Source organism: Babylonia areolata, chromosome 2, assembly GCF_041734735.1.
Source record: "Babylonia areolata isolate BAREFJ2019XMU chromosome 2, ASM4173473v1, whole genome shotgun sequence".
Classification (NCBI taxonomy): Eukaryota; Metazoa; Mollusca; class Gastropoda; order Neogastropoda; family Buccinidae; genus Babylonia; species Babylonia areolata.
In genome coordinates, this window is record NC_134877.1 from 10,605,711 (window position 1) to 10,623,498 (window position 17,788).

General features: G+C 38.1%; 1 protein-coding gene across 4 annotated transcripts in view; it reads left to right on the forward strand.

Annotated features, from left to right (window-relative positions):
• LOC143297487 (ceramide synthase 2-like) overlaps window positions 1–17,656 on the forward strand; it is a 63,098-nt gene extending 45,442 nt beyond the window's left edge. For 2 of the 4 annotated variants that reach the window (XM_076609889.1, XM_076609893.1), the window contains exons 10-11: window positions 715–871; window positions 2,769–17,656. In XM_076609889.1, the coding sequence (XP_076466004.1) occupies window positions 715–871; window positions 2,769–2,918 (307 nt within the window). In that variant the 3' untranslated portion in view covers window positions 2,919–17,656. The remainder of the gene's footprint in view (window positions 1–714; window positions 872–2,768) is intronic. The other 2 variants (XR_013057279.1, XR_013057280.1) reach the window with 2 other exon arrangements.
• Window positions 17,657–17,788: the final 132 nt, after the last annotated feature.

Genomic DNA, 17,788 nt, shown 5'->3' on the forward strand with positions numbered 1-17,788 from the left:
TTCAGCAGTTACCTTTTCTGTGTTTTTGTTTGTTTTTGCATTGTTGGACAGGGGGGAGTGGGAAGGGGGAGTTCGGTAAAGGGTTGGTTCAGGTTTTTTTTGTTTTTGTTTTTGTTTCATTTTTTCTTATTCAGGAATTTCTTTCTTGTGTTTAGAAAAATTCTTATATAAATCAGGGTTACAGCTGTGTCTTTCTTAAAACACTTTGTGTGATGAAAATATTTAAAGATACACTGTCAGTAGAAAAGCGGTATATGGTCTTGATTCATGAATATTCCATCTTGTCCAGGGTCTGACACAGCAAGGCTTCAAGATATTGCCTGTTTGCACTGCCCGGAAAATGTGATGCATGCTTCTTTATAAGTACATATACAAAATGATTTAAGAATTAAGTTGCCTTTTGATTATCCAACATTTGACAGGTATCAAAACACATCTGTGTAAAAACATTTTGCAGGAAGACAAGTAGAAGAGTCATTTATATATAAAGAGATGATAAACTGAATACTAAAGAAGGCACAAAAAAAAGGGGGGGCTGTACATATTCAGCTGTAAGCCTTTTTCACACTTTCTTGCAAAATTCCCGACATAATATTTGTGATCTACTTGGTTGTAAAACAACACACTTAGAAAATGGTTTATGATTGCACCAACACACTTAGAAAATGGTTTATGATAGCACCAACACACTTAGAAAATGGTTTATGATTGCAGGGTCCTGAATGCCTCAGCTGTGGAGATTCATGACTATGTGACCACATTCCCCGCCTACTGGTTCTTCAATGGCTTGCTGATCGTGCTCCAGGTCTTGCATATCATGTGGACCTATCTCATTCTGCGTGTGGCTTTTCAGAAGTTTCAGACAGGCACGGTGAGTGGTTTGTCTGTCGGTGCGTGTTGTTCAGGCGGTGCTGCTTTTTGTTAAAACTTCTTATTTTCCTTACAGGTGTGTGTAGGAAGCATTTAAAAAGGAAACATTGAAAAAGTTTCAGTTTCTCAATGAGGCATCACTGTGTTCCGACAAATGTGTATACGCTACACCACATCTGCAAGGCTGATGCAGGACAGCAGCATAACTGAACTTGTTAATCAGGCCTTGAGGGTATGTATATTTGCATACCTATCAGAGTAGGTTTCTTTCACAGAATATTACCCAAGGACAGCACTTATGTTGCCATGGGTTCTTTTTCAGTGTACCAAGTGTATGCTGCACACAGGACTTCAGTATATTGTCTAGATGCTCGATGGGAGAAAATCCCAACTCATGCCATGAGAGGTTAGTCATTCACAAACAAAGATGATAATGGCTCAGTGAAGTACGCTGCTAACCAGCCACTGTAGCAAAGTGATTAGCATTGTGGACTTACAACTGGGAAGTCATGGATCTGAGGCCTACCAGAGGTAGCTTTTTCAGCCCATGTTCAGTTTAAATGGGGTGATTGGGGACACACAGTCAAGGATCATCCACTTCAGTGATGCATCTTTAGAAGTGTTGCTCAAATTTCCTGACAAACTGCAAGTGGTTATACCTCTCACCAAGATATATTATGAAATGGAGCACAGAGTATATAGCTTTGTCGCATGGTCTCAAACCTAAAAGAATCTCCATAGCAGTATTCATCTTCAAGATAGCAACAACAACAAAAATCCCAGATTGTGTGGCCTTTCATGTCTTGTCTTAAAATGACCCCAGTTTCAATGCCCCACCACTTAAGTGTCTGTCAAGGTCTTAGTGTTGGGTGTATTGTGTGGTACCCTGCATATGTGTAATGAAACAGGCACTGGTGGGCATCATTGAAGTGACTAAGTAGCAGTGCAGGGTTTCCTCTTGTATGTGGCCTTTCTGTGATATGATTTGATACCTGTTGACATCTGGTGCAGAGACTAGGCAGATGAATACAGGTGTGGCTGTGTGGGGGGGAACTCAGATTGAGTGATGTGGGAGTAATGCCACTGAAACGCTGTAGATGATGTAGCAGAAAAAAAATCTGATAATTTCTTATTGAATAAGGTTACTTCTACATTCCATATTCAAGTATCAGTGCTTGTGATTTTAACTCCTTGAGTGCCCCAGGACGTAATTTCTGTCTGCGTCATTGCAGGAGTTTTCTCATCACAAATCATTAAATTCAAGTGAAATTATCGTGATTGGATGTGATGATTTTCCTTTCAGAAAAGTATAGTTTATGGAGACCTTTGTTTAGAAGTTTTCTTAAGAATAATAATAATAATAATGGAAACTTATATAGCACACTATCCAGAAATCTGCTCTAGGTGCTTTACTATAACGCTTTAGTTAACATAAAACATTACATCAATGTTACATACACACACCAAAATGTGACTACACACACACACACACACACACACACACACACACACACACAATGCATAATACATTTTAACATATATGTGTTTCTAACAGCTACCCTGACATATATGCACACATAGGCAGGCACAGACTTACATAAACACCCGCACACACGCTTGCTAGAATTTTTTTTCAAATTATTACCCTCTGTGACAAAAACATCCTTTAGCAAATAGTTGTCACTGAGCATGAAATAGGCTTGGCACTGAAAGGGTTCAGATATGATAAAGCAAAGTAGTAAGTTAATCCCCATGGTAACTTTGTCTGTCTCTGTCATACTGTTTCAGTTTCTCTCTCTCTCTCTCTCCGTCTCACTCTCTACCCCTCTGTCTTTCTTTGTCTGTCTTTCCTTTTTCTGTGAGTGTAGTAAATTTGATGTGTTGTTTCCTGTACACAGCTCCAGAAAGATGAGCGCAGTGAGTCAGAGGACGAAGCGGACCTGACTTCCACTGAGGAGGAGGAGAACACTCCTGCTGACAAAAAGCCTGTCGCCAACGGTGACGTCCCTAACAACCCACGATCTCGGTCAGCTCAGATTGCCAAGTGAAATCACTGATGCCAGCTATGTAGCATTGTCTGTGTTCATGCTCCATGTCTGTGCTTCACCAAGCCACTGTCATCGTTGTTTGTGAATGACTTTGCTGTCATGGGTGTAGTTGGAATTTTGTTTGTTCCTCACCCACTCCACTCTACTTTCCTTCTCTTTTCCCCATGATGATAGGTGGGTGGTGGGGGTCATTGTGTGGTTGTAGCATACATGTTGAAGTGTGCATTGCTTGTATGTGTGTCTTTTTTGATATTCAAGTGTGGGTTTATACGTGTATTTTTCATTTATTATTTGTGTGTGTGTGTGTGTTCAAGGCTAATCATTGTATTTCACAGAAGTGAAGAGATAATTCAGTGGGTTTTTCTGTTTTGTACTATATTTATTCTTTGAAATTCTGTACTTGCCTGACTGTCGACCATTAATCGATGTCTTAAAAATAGTCTCTCACTGTGACATACATCTGTATGTTTGTGAGTGCCATTAGATGAAAGAAAGGAAAACAATTCACAACTTGAATGAAATTAATTTCTTTTGTTTGCTTGTACATGTGTGTGTCTGTGCATTTCTTTTCTTTGTGTTTCATTTTGATTTTATTAAATGATTTATATCATCTGAATTTTTGTGCTTGCCTGATGTCAGACATTGTTTAGTTTAATGTGTCAGGCTGTCACACTTTTCTTCACTGACTTAATTGTGTATCTGTGCGTGTGAACTTATTACAAGAAACTATAAAACAAGGAATAATTGAACAACTGATTTTGTTGATTGGTTGATGAGTGACTGGATGTTTGATTGATAACTTTCAGATGATGTGAGTTTTTAATAATGATAAGTGGTTGCCCTGCTATGGGTTTTGTCCTAAACATTTCACACATTATGATCCAGCATTGAACATTGAACTTCTTTTTTTTCTTTTTTTCTTTTTTTTTTTTCTTTTTTTTGCCTTCCCTTCCAGCAAACATCATTTTCATAAACAGTGCCACACATTTTCTTGACGTAGTTGATTTGTTTTCGCAATTGTTTTTTTTTTTAACTTATTCATAAGTGGACAGGAAAATAATTTTTTTTCATTGGTAACCATGAGCTGGATCCAGGGACTAAAGTGAACAGTTCATATTAGCTTATAGCATGTAATTATGCTTTGAAAATCCCTTGTCAGTTTGCTTTATACAGGCATTCTTACTTACAGTGTTTGTGTTTGTATATGTGTTGTAGAACCAGCAGTAATAACAGCAAGTACAGTTTTTTGGACAGATAAGAAAAACATGTTGCCTTCGTCATATATATTGAACCTGATTTTACATGCTTGAAATCTATAAAGCTCGGTCAGATTATAGCAGAATTGAAATAAAATATTGTTACAATTATATGATATTTTTTAAACTTATAAAGTGGTGGAGGGAGGTGTTCTGCAAGTAAATACAAAGAAAGGGAATATTTAAAAGAAAACATCTTCAAGGGACTTTGAAAGAGGCTGTTTGTTAATTTAGCAGGTAAGTAAGACAAATCGATGTTAGAAAAATGAAATGAAGCAAACAAAGACCCAATATATTCCGTAAGTGATGTAAGCACATGCTCTGCAGGTTACAAAAATACTGTGTTGACAAATACTGTGTTAATCTTCCAAAACCCAATGTGTTTTCCTGTTCAGAATCAAGAGCTGATAATCACCAGTGTTGTTGATAGACAGTTACGAAATAACGTCTTTGTGATTTTCCTGCGTTCACCGGTGTCATTTTGACAAGTATTAATTTGCGCCTTTTCTTTATGGTTTCTGCCCTTAATGATATTCTCTGCTGTATACATCTTCACAACATTAATACTTGGAATCCAGACATTTTGCACAAATGCTTTGGGCAAATTTGTTTGTATTTATTTCTTTTGTTGTTTTTGGCGTATATGTGTTGTTCTTGGTCGTAAACTTTGTTTTGGAACTCATAGTCAGTATGCCTGACTTTTCTTAAGCCAGGCTTAGTTGTTGAATGTTCAAGCTGGTTTCATTTTCAGAATTGCTACCAAAACAAGGAGGATGATTGTATTTGTATGGCCCCTCAGTTTTAGTACCCACACACAGACACACACACAGACACACACACACACACACATTCACACACACACATATATATATAGAGAGAGAGAGATAAGCTAATTTTCTTTTCGTCTTTTCCCTATCCCACAACATCAAAAAAAACCACCCAAAAAACAAACAAACAAACAAACAAAAAATGGGAGAGAGAGAGAGAGAAAGAGTATGGAAGTTAGAATAAGACAGGTATTCTTTATGCCTCGTCTCTACCCTTTGCCCTGTTTGCAAAAAAACAAAAAGAAAGACAGGATGAAGAGGGGCAGTGGGGGTATGACTGGGAGCAGGAAAGCAAGGGAGTGTGGTTATGGAGCAGTGAGGCCAGGGGAATGGGATGGGGGGGAGGAGAGATACAGTCTTCATCAGCAGGGCTGGGGGAGGCTGACCCAGTCCACACAACTGGTTCTGACCACTTGAACTGTGAATGTTGTGTGCATTGCATACAGAATCGTTGTATTCATTGCCAGTCAGAGTAACGTTTTCTATAAAAGGATCTAAACATCTGATCTCTGACGTTTTGTTTTAGGTCCATGAATCTTCCAGGCCATTTGAACTAGCAGATGTAGGTGGAAAACACAGACATGTGAGTTCCCACCATGAAATGAGTTAGGGGTCACACCTCATGTTTAAAATGTGTTACATTGTGAAGTGATGTAAGAAGCTTGTGATTGCTGTATTTGAAAACATGATTTTGTACAAGTGCTCCATTTAACCAGTTACATTTTTCCTTCTGAATTTTTTATTTTATTTTTTTCGATTGTGTACCTATCTACATATTTAGCTATATGGGAAAGAGTCATGGAAGACTAGAAAGATTTTTTAGATAAAACATCATCACCAGACTCTCTGTGAACTCTGATTGTCATCACGTTGAATGTGTTCTCTGCCCCAAAGAATAGACATTCTGCAGATTGTGCACTGAACACCATGTAAAATCAAAAAGGTATAATGAACAGAATTTATTGGAGGAAAATGTTATCATCTTGTCCCATTCAAATGTTTTCTTCTTTTGTTTTGTTTTGTTTTAAGTGTTCATGAATTTTAATATTTCATTCTCAGGAGCTCTGGCTTTTCTGTGTACACTATGAACAAAGTTGGAAAGTCTTGGTGAAAAAGAGTGGTAAAACTATGTAATCTGTCTTAACCAGTTGAGTGCCAGGGATTTTTATAAAAAATGAAAATAAAACCAAAAAAAAGTGCTCTCCCCTTGCCAGAGAATTTTGAGGATTCAGGGATAATAACTTTTTTTTTAAAATTCTAGTACAAAAACTATACAAAAGTAAAGTAAAAGTTTTTGTTACTGAAAATGGATCCTGAATCTGAGGATTTTCCCCATTAATTTGATTGTAGATAACTATTGAAGTATTTCAGAGTCATGTTAACAATATTTGTGCACCAAAAAAGTCTAATTCCACCTCCATAGAATGACATCAGAAAAGCAAACAAACAAAATACAACTGGAAATAGCATGCTTAGTTATAGTCAGAAGAAAATAAAACAGAATATATGTTTATGATAACACTCACAGTGCTTGTAAACATGGAAGTGAATAACTGTTGAGGGTTCTGCCAACATTAAAAGTCAGCCATGTTCTCAGAATCTGAACAGTCAAGCTTTTTTTACACCAAAGAGTGCTCCCTGTTTAGAAGGGGTAGCTCTTTGATAACACTTCTGGTTGCAGTTGAGTTGAAAAGTGTCTGCTGTGCATCCGGTTTGTCTGGTCTTTAAAGGGAATAGGTGGGGAAAAAAAAAAAAATCAGTGACAAAAAGCTTTAAAAGAATAAAATCATGAGATTCACGTCCACTGTCTGTCAACCCTAGGTTTCATTAGAATCATTTATGATTGGCTGTTGTCCAATTCCTGCCAGATGAACACTGTGAAAGACTGTCCACTGAAGTCATGGACATGCCCTTTTCCAGTGCCTTATGTCTGGTCTTCAACCTATCGTCTTATCCATTCCACTCTCTCTCCTCCCCCTCTTCTCAAATTATGCGGAAGTACTGCACCCTTACTGTCAATCATTGCCACCTGCTCAAAATTGATGTCTGAGTGGACAGATAGACTGGATAAAGTGTTGTCTGATTGGAGAGATGGACTGGATAAAGTGATGTCTGATTGGACTGGATAAAGTGTTGAACATTGCTGTCAGTTTCGTCGCTGTCATTGTTATCACCTTCAAGTTCCAACCAATCATCAGACTAGATAGATGCATCTCTCATCATTATTACCACACATAATCATCCGTACAGTTGTGTAAATTCATTGACAGGGACTGCTGTGTCAGCTGGACAAAGTTTCGTATATTATTTTTGCACATGACACAGACCCACTTTTCAGGTGTACTTAAGTTCCGTTAGTGAAACATCGAGAAGAAAGAGCTTCAACTGATGTATGCTCATTTAGTTGGTATGTTTATGATCCAGATACATTAAACTTACCATTCAGATTCTGTTTGTGTTCAATCTCTGAAGGAAAAATTAAAATAGATGCAGGACGTCAGTGGACATCTCATAGGCACGATGGCAACATTTTTTGTAGGATGTCAGCTGTCGTCTTATAGGCACTCAACTGGTTAAACATGTGTGAGCACAAACGCTCGCACTTCTGTGTGCACACACACGTGCGCACACTCTCTCGCTTATGCACACTCTTACACACACACACACACACACACACATATTCTGGAATAACTCACAAAGTCACCTGGTGTAAATTGTATATACCAACTGTACAAAAGTGTCAAACAATGCTGTTTATTTCAAAAGATTCTGAACTCATACTTTGCTTTTTTTCTGGTATATATTTAGTAGTTACAATGGATGATCTGGTGTTGTGTCCAGGTAACTAGACCATTGCAGACCTTAGCTCATTTTTTACTACGTATGCATGTTGTTTTATGCCAATCAAGGTAAAGCTTATTATTCTGACCACTCACAAAATAAATGTCTTGTCTATATTAAAGAGTTCTGTGTTTGTGTGCGTGTCTTGTGGCTTTATGCCCATACTGGTATCAATTAATTAAATTTTCTTGATGCATGTTTTGTGTGTGTGTGTGTGTGTGTGTGTTGCAACTCGAAATCCTCTGTACTCCCACAGGTGTGAGTTCAGTTTTCTTGATTCATGTTTGTGTCAGTGTGTGGAGTTTGCTGTTTCACGCTCACTCCTTTCCCTTCTCCATTGACCTTCCCCCATTGCATTCTGAATAATGTGATTGATGCTCTTTGCAGCCGCAATTACAGTTGTGTACACGTTAGTGCACAAACACAACTGCTTTCTGGAAACAAAATCGCACCAGTTCAGATTTGCAGGAGTGATCACGTTCAAGCAAAAACACAAACACAACTGCTGTCCACAATCTGCATGGTCATTTTAACCACATGAGGAATTTGTTTTTGTTTTTGTTTTTTTTTGGTAGATGCTTATGGATGTGATGAGCTTGACATTTTGTAACTTCCACTGAGATTTTCAGCATGCCACAAGCGTTGAAATTCAGTTGGGGAGAAATTGAAAAACTTATACAGTTGGTCAGAGACAATCATTGTCTGTCTGACCAAACCTCAGAAGAGTATCACACCCTTTTATGTGTTTTTTTATACAAAAGGTGACGTACTGATCATCATGAGAAACTGTTAACTGTTTGACAAACTTGTGCCATTTTAGTTCTTTTTTTTTTCCTTTTTAAAAATTTTTTTTAAGGAAACCTCTTACCAGACAGCTACAAGTCAGGAATTGTAAATGTACATTTGTGCATGAATGTGCTGATTTTCAGAAATGACTGTTTTGCTTTTGCGGATCACAGTTGTGCACTCTTGTATATGGTAATCGAATCTTTTAACTGATTTTGTGCATGTTCTTTGCCTTCACATTGATGAAGGGATTTTCTGAAATGACAGGTTGTGACATACAGATGATCTTTGGAAATTTGCACAGAGTGGCTAGCTGATTTGCTTTGATGGACTGATTGATTGGTTCATTTACTGCCTTTTTTTTTATTGAACACCCGAGTATTTGTATGTGCTTTTCCATTTCTGCATGAGTATTTTTCTTTTTAAAACAAATTGGCTTATAAGATTGTTTGAACATGATTAACCACATCCGCTATCAGCTTATAAGGTTGGCATAGTTATCAAGTTTATTGTATTGTCACCAGGAATATAGAGTTTAGTTGTCTATCACTTCTCTGCACTGATTGGATGTTGTAGAGGCTGTTCGTAGGTGTGAAAATTATTTGTCCCTTCTTCCTTTCATTTTTCATCTTCAAAAGATGATCTTGTCTGACATTCGAACACAGAATGTGGTGGAAGTCCAGGAAACTAGTCTGGGTAACAAGAGAATCTTGTTTGTGCAACCAGTACTCCCAGAGTAGCAGCATTCTGTTTCTCTGTTTTGTTTTGACACAAATTTCACTGAAAATGTGTACATTTCCTTATCCCATACATATATCCTGTTACCAAGTAATTCTTTTTATCTGCATCAGGCTGTGAAAATTAAAACATGCACAGGCACAAACACTGAAAAATAAAATTCCACAATGACATTTTCTGATTGGTCAGTTTCAAATAGCTGTTGTGCTGCATTGCTTGATTCACTGTTGTGTTCTTTGCAACCACAAACAAGCTTTTCACTGCTGGTAGTATGTTTTCTGGCAGGGTTTAATTTTTTTGTACATTCAAGTAAAAATATGAGTGATATCCACACACACACACACATACACACACACACACACATACACATAGATGTGCCAAACTGGACAGTTGTCATAATCATCATTGCAAATAGAATCTGTTGAAGTATTTTGAGACTTTATTTTCTAAGCATCAGTATTAGTTAACAAACAGATTTCTCGTGTGCCTTGACACTTGTGTGAAGCTGACCCCACTATATGATATTCTGTTGTCACATATTTTCATACTTTTACCTAAGAACTGTGTAGTATGATATCACCATTGTACTATATGCATATAAAATTATAAATTGGTACTTAAACACTACTCCAGACTAAATACAAAAAAGAAAAAAATAATGGTGGATCTTCATAATAAAAACCACAGTAATCAAAATTTGAAAATTGTCTCAGGACTGATTTTCAGAATGAAAAATGTTTAATTTGAAAAAAAGGAAGCATGAATATTGTTTCCTGATTTTGCCGCAGAACCAAAATGTTTTTGTTTTGTTTTTTGCTACATCATTGGTTTCTAGCAGTGCAAGCTTTCTTTGGACATGTATGAACATCAGCAGGGCACCTTTAATTAAAACAGTCGGAAGAACACTGCAAAATCACTGGTGAAAAGATTGTAAAGATAAACCTTGAAATCTTGGCCATCATAACTGAGAATTTAAGCAGGAAGAGGAGAGAAGCTCAGGAGATCACACACGGAGAAGCAGTGCTGGACAAAGAAGTAGGAACATCCAACCTGCCATTTTCTACACATCAACACCTACATTACTGGATGCAAGATGAAAACCCAGCCTCCCTGTGTGAGACCTCAGGGGCTTCAGTGGCTGTATGTAAGTCTGGTCAAGAAACTGAAAGCATACACAGCTTTAAAAAAAAAGATTTGCAGTTAAAACCTTTTTTGTTGTTGAGGGAATCAAAATAAAAACTTTAAAACAAAATTTGTTGCAGTACGTTCACTGTCATGGGATTTCATTTTGCTCTAAAGACTTTTCTTAAAATGAAAGAATCATGGATAATCCCATCCAGACAAGACATACATGTGTCTTGTGACATGTGATGAGAGTGATGTTCAGTTGACGTTGGATGGTTCATATCCATTTCCTTTTTATTTGCAACAGAACCTTGGTCTATCACCTCATCTGAAAAACTTGTGGATGTTCCTTGTCTATACACAAGATACCTTCTGTGGCTGGAGTAGCTGACACATGATCAAGAATGGTTCAGCAGCAATGTAGGGTCCCCTCTGGTGAGTGTCTCTGTGGCAGTCTAACACTGCTGGCCCTGTGGTCGTTACTCAACAAGTCCAGGTGTAGTCATGTTGGGGGTGGGGGGGTGTTGGAAGGTGGGATAGCCAAAAAGGGGGAGGGGGGAGGTAGAGGGAATAGCTGCCACCAGTTGTGGTGTCAGTGTAGACCGAACCCTCCATTGTGGAGGACATGGAAGGGATAAGGAGGACCCATTAGAAAATCATGTTTGAGTGTGTTCTTTTTCCCCAATTTACTTCTTTTTTTATTTGTTTATTTTTTTTATTTTGAAAGTGAAGACCAAGATACCTTCCTTTTTATCAGGTCTATAGTTCAGTCCTTGGCTTGTGTGAATACCTTCATCTGTCTGTCCATACACATGTGGAAGATTCTGTAATCCACGTGGAAGTTCAAACGAACTCAGCATACACTACACCTGAAAGAGGATTATGGCTGCATAAATCATGTATGTATCTTCTGAATTCATGGGCTGCTTATGCCATGTTCACTTGAATACATCATCACATGGGATTAAAATTGTATGACCTTTCTCACTGCCATATCGGCAGCCATTCATTTTTAGGTGTGTGCATACTAGGTTTGTTCATGATTCTGAGATGATCTTTAACGTGTTGATTTGATCTCCACCATATATGTGCAGAAACATTACGTGGGTCAAGGCACTAGCAGATCTGCTTATTTTTTGGTCTGGGAAATCAGGGGAGAAAAATCTCTCAACTCTTTATTCACCTGGCAACACAATAAGGATTCAAACCCATAACCCTCCGACCGAATGTACAATACTCTGACCACTCGCATATCACTTCCGTGAAAACCCACTTAAAGAAGTGAACAGGTGCAGCCTGTAAGGAGGAAGATGCAGTGGCTGGAAAGACCTTAGGCAGGGCAGGAGGCAAGTGGCTAGTGGATCTAGTTTCACTTTTAAATAGTGCCTCCCACACCCTCCCCTCTCCCCTGCCCCCATCTCTTAACGTTGTACCTCAAAAGGTTTATGATGTTAGGTATTCCCATTTCTGTTTTCCTCCCATGAATCATATTTGTACAGTCACAAGTATGTGTGACAGGACATTAAAAAAAATACTTCCTTCAATCATTTTTGCTCTGTAGATTTCCTTCATTCTATTCATCCACAGTTGCATAAATGCAAGAGCCCAGAGGGTGTGTGTGTGTGTGTGCATTTCTTTTATTTTTTCCGTCTCTCCATTGCTTGTTTTTTTGTTGTTAAGTCACGGTCACTTATGCATGCTGGTTTATGTAACATATTTTCTTGTTGTGTGTTAATATTTGTGTGCTTTTGTTTTCTAATTGCCAGACCAGTTTTTGGACTGGACTGCTTTAAGAAATAAAGGAATCACGCAAAAATCATACACTAGAATATGTCATTTATTTACAGTGTAACTGTTAAAAAAATGTTTCAAGAATTTTTTTTTTTTTTTTTGTTTTGTTTTTTGTTGTTTTTTGAAAGGTAACAAGCATTTTGGGGGAATGGGTAGATGAGGGGGCAGTTTATTATTCATTGATATAAAAGGAACAAGCACAGAGACAAATACACACACACACACACACACACACACACATGTGCACACACGTAAACACACATGTACATTGCATTATGATTTTTATTTGTCATTTTTTTCTCTCCAACTTTTCCTCATTTACCTTAGACGCTTCCTTGCGAGAGGAGGATAAGAGCTATGATATACTTTCTAAGAGATTCACAAAGCGCATGGTTGCAGCAGGAGTTTTTGCTGTAGTCATCTGAAACCACATCATTGAGTTATTGTCTGTCTTCATGTTCCAGTATTATTCAGTGGCTTTCACTGGATTGACTGCACTTATAGCTATCTTTTGTTAGTGCACGTTATCTCTTGGTGTAACTGTCTTTGTCTCTAGTATCTAGAGTGTGTTGGAACATAGGAATGATTTGTTAAAGTGAGGTGTGTGTGTGTGTGAAATGTACAAATGCTTCTATGAGTGTATCTGTCTGCATTTTGTTTCTTCTGTATGCTGTTCCACAGTCTTGATTCTGAAGCCACAGTTAAGGTTGTGCAGGCATAGATTTGATCAGTTATTGATGAATAAAGGCATATAATGGTGTAGCGCAACTCTCTTTCTCTTTATGTCTTGTTTGCTTTCAGGGTTTTTGATCTCTTTACTACTACAATCATTCCTTATCTCCATGATTTTCCTGTTTTTACAACTGTTTCCTTTTCACCCTCCACAATCTCTTCATCAACATCATCTTTATTGTTGTTTTTGCTGTTTTTGTTTCTGTGAATAGTTTTATCATTATCGTTTTCTTTGTCTGCAGTTGAAAACATTTGTAAAATAATTATTTAGGTCACCCTTTAAGAGTATGATATCTGTGTGTAGTTTGCATTATTGTGACTGAACAGATTTGTGGTTCCTTGGATTCTTTATATGAATATTCATTCTGCATCTCTCTGCGGTTGTTCTTGTTGTTAATATCTGCTGAACACTAAAAGGAAACTGAATAGCATTATAATATTGACCCTTTCAGAAAGAAACCTGTTGCTTATTGCATGGCTTCTTTGGCCACTTTGTAACTGTCCTTGAATTAGGGTTATGCTGTATCAGTCCTGTGTAGACTGCAATGAATGGTTTTGAAACAAAACAGTGTCATTTTGAAATTAACTTTGTGTCTTTTGATGGTGAATACCTATGTGTATATTTGAATAATTAGCCAACAGTCCTGTTTTCATTTTGTGAGAAGAAAAAGTCCATATTTGAAATAGTGGTATCCCTGGTTTTCTGCATTTTTTCTTTCATTTTCTTAATATCATCGTTTTCTTTCCTTCCAGACTTCCCAATTAATTTACCAAATCTTTACCCCATATTCCCCCCTTACCATTTTTGAGTTGCTTGGTGAACTGCTGTAATCTGACAACTAGGGGGTGATAATGTGAACAATGGGGTGGGTGACCCACTGCGCAGTGTTATTTGCCAGCAAGGCCTTTTTCATTATCATTTGGTCATCAGTGTGGTTTTTCTCTTTCCTTTTTTATGCTTGTTTAATCTGGGCATCCAAGTTTAAGCAGAATGGTTGGAGCCATCAGCAAAGCTTAGCTTTGTTAAGATTTAGTGCCGCAGAGTAGTGTAGCTATTTTGAACTGTTTACATAATATTGTTGCATACTTTGAGGTATGGTACAAAGATTTTTTAGGGTTTATCATTACTGGTTTTGGATGTTGTGCAGTTTTTGTCCTGTACAGATAGCAGCAGTTGGTGCCCACACAGTCGGCTGTACATGAATCAAAATTACCCTTCACTTACTAGTACCAGTGCTGTAATGCTTCTCAAAATCTGCTTCAAAAGGGTTTGTCTTCTTGTAAGGTGTTGCAGAGTTGAAGTACCTAGTTGTTTTTGACTCATGTGTGAACAAAGTCAGCACATAAAATCAGAAGTTCTGTTAAATGCTGTATTATAGAGAAATGATAAATCATTTGAAATGATTCTCTGTAGTCCTGAAAGTAAAGAATGATTCTACAAAATTTTTGTCATTCATGTAACTCGAGATGAAATTTCGCACTGTTGTGTTTTTTGTTCTTCTTTTGTATCCACAGTTCTTTGTAACCCAGAACTTTGGATGGAACCCAGAACTTTGGATATGCTACTGGATATATTGATTCAATTAGGGAAAAAAAACTATTTGCACTACAAACCAGACTCAGTCGTGGTTTTAATGCAGTTGAAAAAAAAACACACACAAAACAAATGCACTGAAATTTGTGTTTTATGCTTCATCTGTGTGTGGGTATCCTTGCTTCTGTGCATACAGGTGTATGGACATGTGTGCTTGTACATATACATGTATGTGTGTGTGCATTTGAGAATACTGGGCTGTGACTGTTCATTATTTTTTCCATTCAGCTTTGTTGGGAACACAATGTAAATGTATTGATTTCTTTCAGCAGCACCACCACTCAAATCCATCACACCTATCATCACCCTCCACACATAGACAAAGCAAATGAAAGGCTAGGTAATATTTGTACAAGCACACATATGTAATTTGAAATCAAATACATTACTTTGTTTGATGCCATTTGGATGTTAGTTTTATTCATGCACAAATCATGGGGAAATGATGCTCATGAAATTGAATGAATTAGGCAGTCATGTATAATACTACTGCATAGATACATTATTATTGATTAATTTCATGAGATTGTTCAGTGACATATTATCTCTAAGTTTTGGAGGCGATTATTGCTTGAGGCAGAGCATCTTGGGTATGGTGCTTGGTTCACTAGTTTCTCTTTCCAATATGCACATATACACTGTGCATGTGTGAGTGTGAGTGTTCCCCCATGGGATGCCAGGGGTCTTTCAGTATAAATAGCGTCCCTACCTTCTGGAAATTCTGTGTTAGAAATTTCCTCTTTTCTATTGCTCTCTTTATTTCTGCCTTTTTTCTCCCTTCAATGTAGTTTCCTTTTTCTGCCTTCTCAGTCCATTCCCATTTCTTTTTTCGAACAAGCCTTGACACTTTTTTTAATATATATCTTTTACGCAGTTATGATTGTATTTGTATGATTTTTTAGAATCTGGGGATGATAAATTAAGCGGAATGGCTGACGTCCTAGCACAGCCTAATCTTATTTGCCTGAAGCAGCTAGATAGGTAAGACAATAATTATCTTAATGGTTTTATTTTACGGTTTTGTGTTTAGCATGGTCAAATATTTGTGTAGTTTGGCAGTCCTGATATGGCCCTGTGCTGTCAGCTTGACTATAAGCAACACTAATGATAATAATAGTGTGTGAGCATAAGTGTGTGTGTGTGTGTGTTTGTGTTTCATCTTTGCCAAGAGGAAATTAATGTTAAACTAGACAAGTGAGTAAACATGTATATCGTCTAATTTTCAGTTTCCCATGTTTTTCTTTCCCCTTTTTTTTTTATGTATGTTTTGCTTTTTTGTGTGATTATTGTATGATTTATTCTATTCGGTGTTACTGTCTGGTATATATTCATGTATTCCAGTCAAATTGAATTGAAAACATGGCTCACTCTTTCATTTGCAAGCTTATGCACAGATGTGTGTGTACTCTTTCATTTGTTAGTTGTATTTAGGTTTCGTGTCCTTCTTTTTTAAGGGAGTCATATATATATATATATATACATACAGGATCTTGTTATAGTGTTTTGCAGGCAGACAGAAGTGAACAGCCTATAAGATAAGAGCACAAGGGCAGGTAAAAGAAGGCAAAGAAAATGCGCAGTGATGTTCAGTTTAAAATGTAGGTTGAAGGAGTTAGATATATGCAGAAATACAACTTTGGAGACAATGACCTGCACAGAAATAATGCAGGTGTATGTGCTAATACTTACTCCATAGTAGATACTTTTTTTACTCGTCCTACAATGCAGCATGCTGAATCCATTTTACATATTGTACAATGGTACAGGTGGCGGCGTGGCAGAGTTGATAAGACGATCCATTGTTCACCTGTGATCAGGGTTCAAGGCCCCATGGCATGGTGTTGTGTCCCTGGGAAAGGCGCTGTACTCCAGTTTTCCCCACTCCACCCTGGTGTTGTGTCCCTGGGAAAGGCGCTGTACTCCAGTTTTCCCCCACTTCACCCTGGTGTTGTGTCCCTGGGAAAGGCGCTGTACTCCAGTTTTCCCCACTCCACCCTGGTGTTTGTCCCTGGGAAAGGCGCTGTACTCCAGTTTTCCCCACTCCACCCTGGTGTTGTGTCCTTGGGAAAGGCGCTGTACTCCAGTTTTCCCCACTCCACCCTGGTGTTGTGTCCTTGGGAAAGGCGCTGTACTCCAGTTTTCCCCACTCCACCCTGGTGTTTGTCCCTGGGAAAGGCGCTGTACTCCAGTTTTCCCCACTCCACCCTGGTGTGAACGGGTACCTGACTTCAGTTGGGGAAGGTTAAAACAGCAGGAGAGGATTGGGCCCCGCCTTCCTGTGCTGACCCCTAGACACAGTGGATATGAATCCACTGCCCCGGTGTCTGCAATAGGCTATGGGACCTGTAACAGGATTCATCAGGGTGTTGCTTCTCTGTCTGTCTGTCTGTCTGTCTGTCTCTCTGTTCACTTTTGTTTTCCTTTTTCCACACACCTGTCAACATATCTGGTCTTGTGGTCCAGAGGTCTTGCCAATATGTATGTTTATCAAGTTTGGTTCAAATCACATAGTGACATTCAAAAGCTAACGAGGTCCTAAACTAATTTGAGTTGGTTGCTCGCGGTGGCGGAGAGGTTTTGTTCATGCACCTCCCATCATATCTGTTTCAAAATGATTGTGATCAGTCCAGAATAAAGAGTCCATCATTTCTTCTGTCTCTAAAGGTGTCTGAAAAATTTCATTGATTTCTCCATGCTTTTATTGAAAATACTTCTTTTGGGCTATGTTTTTACGTAAGCATGTATTGTAGTATCATTCTGCTTCCATCATCATCATTGTCATATTGATGCCAATATATCGTGTAACTTTATTTCCTTGTGATATTTGTTTTGTGAGTGCATGTGTGTTATTTAGTTGGCATAAAGTGTGTCCTCAAAGCAGAGGATGGAACAATACAGAGCCTGCCACTGCTCCAGAATTCTTGGCATTTGAAGTGATGCAGGCATTTGAAGACGTGTACAAATGACAGTTTATGTCTCTAGGAATAAACCGCATGTGTCAGGGGGACTGCTTGAAATCAAAGAATAAAAGTCACTGTCTGTCATTAATTTGAGGTGTGGTCTCTGTCTGTCTGTCTCTCTCTCTCTCTCTCTCTCTCTCTCTCTCTCTCACTCACTCTCTTGTTCTTGATGTATCACTCCTCTCTGTCTTACAGAGATATATATCTTTTTTCTTGTTTT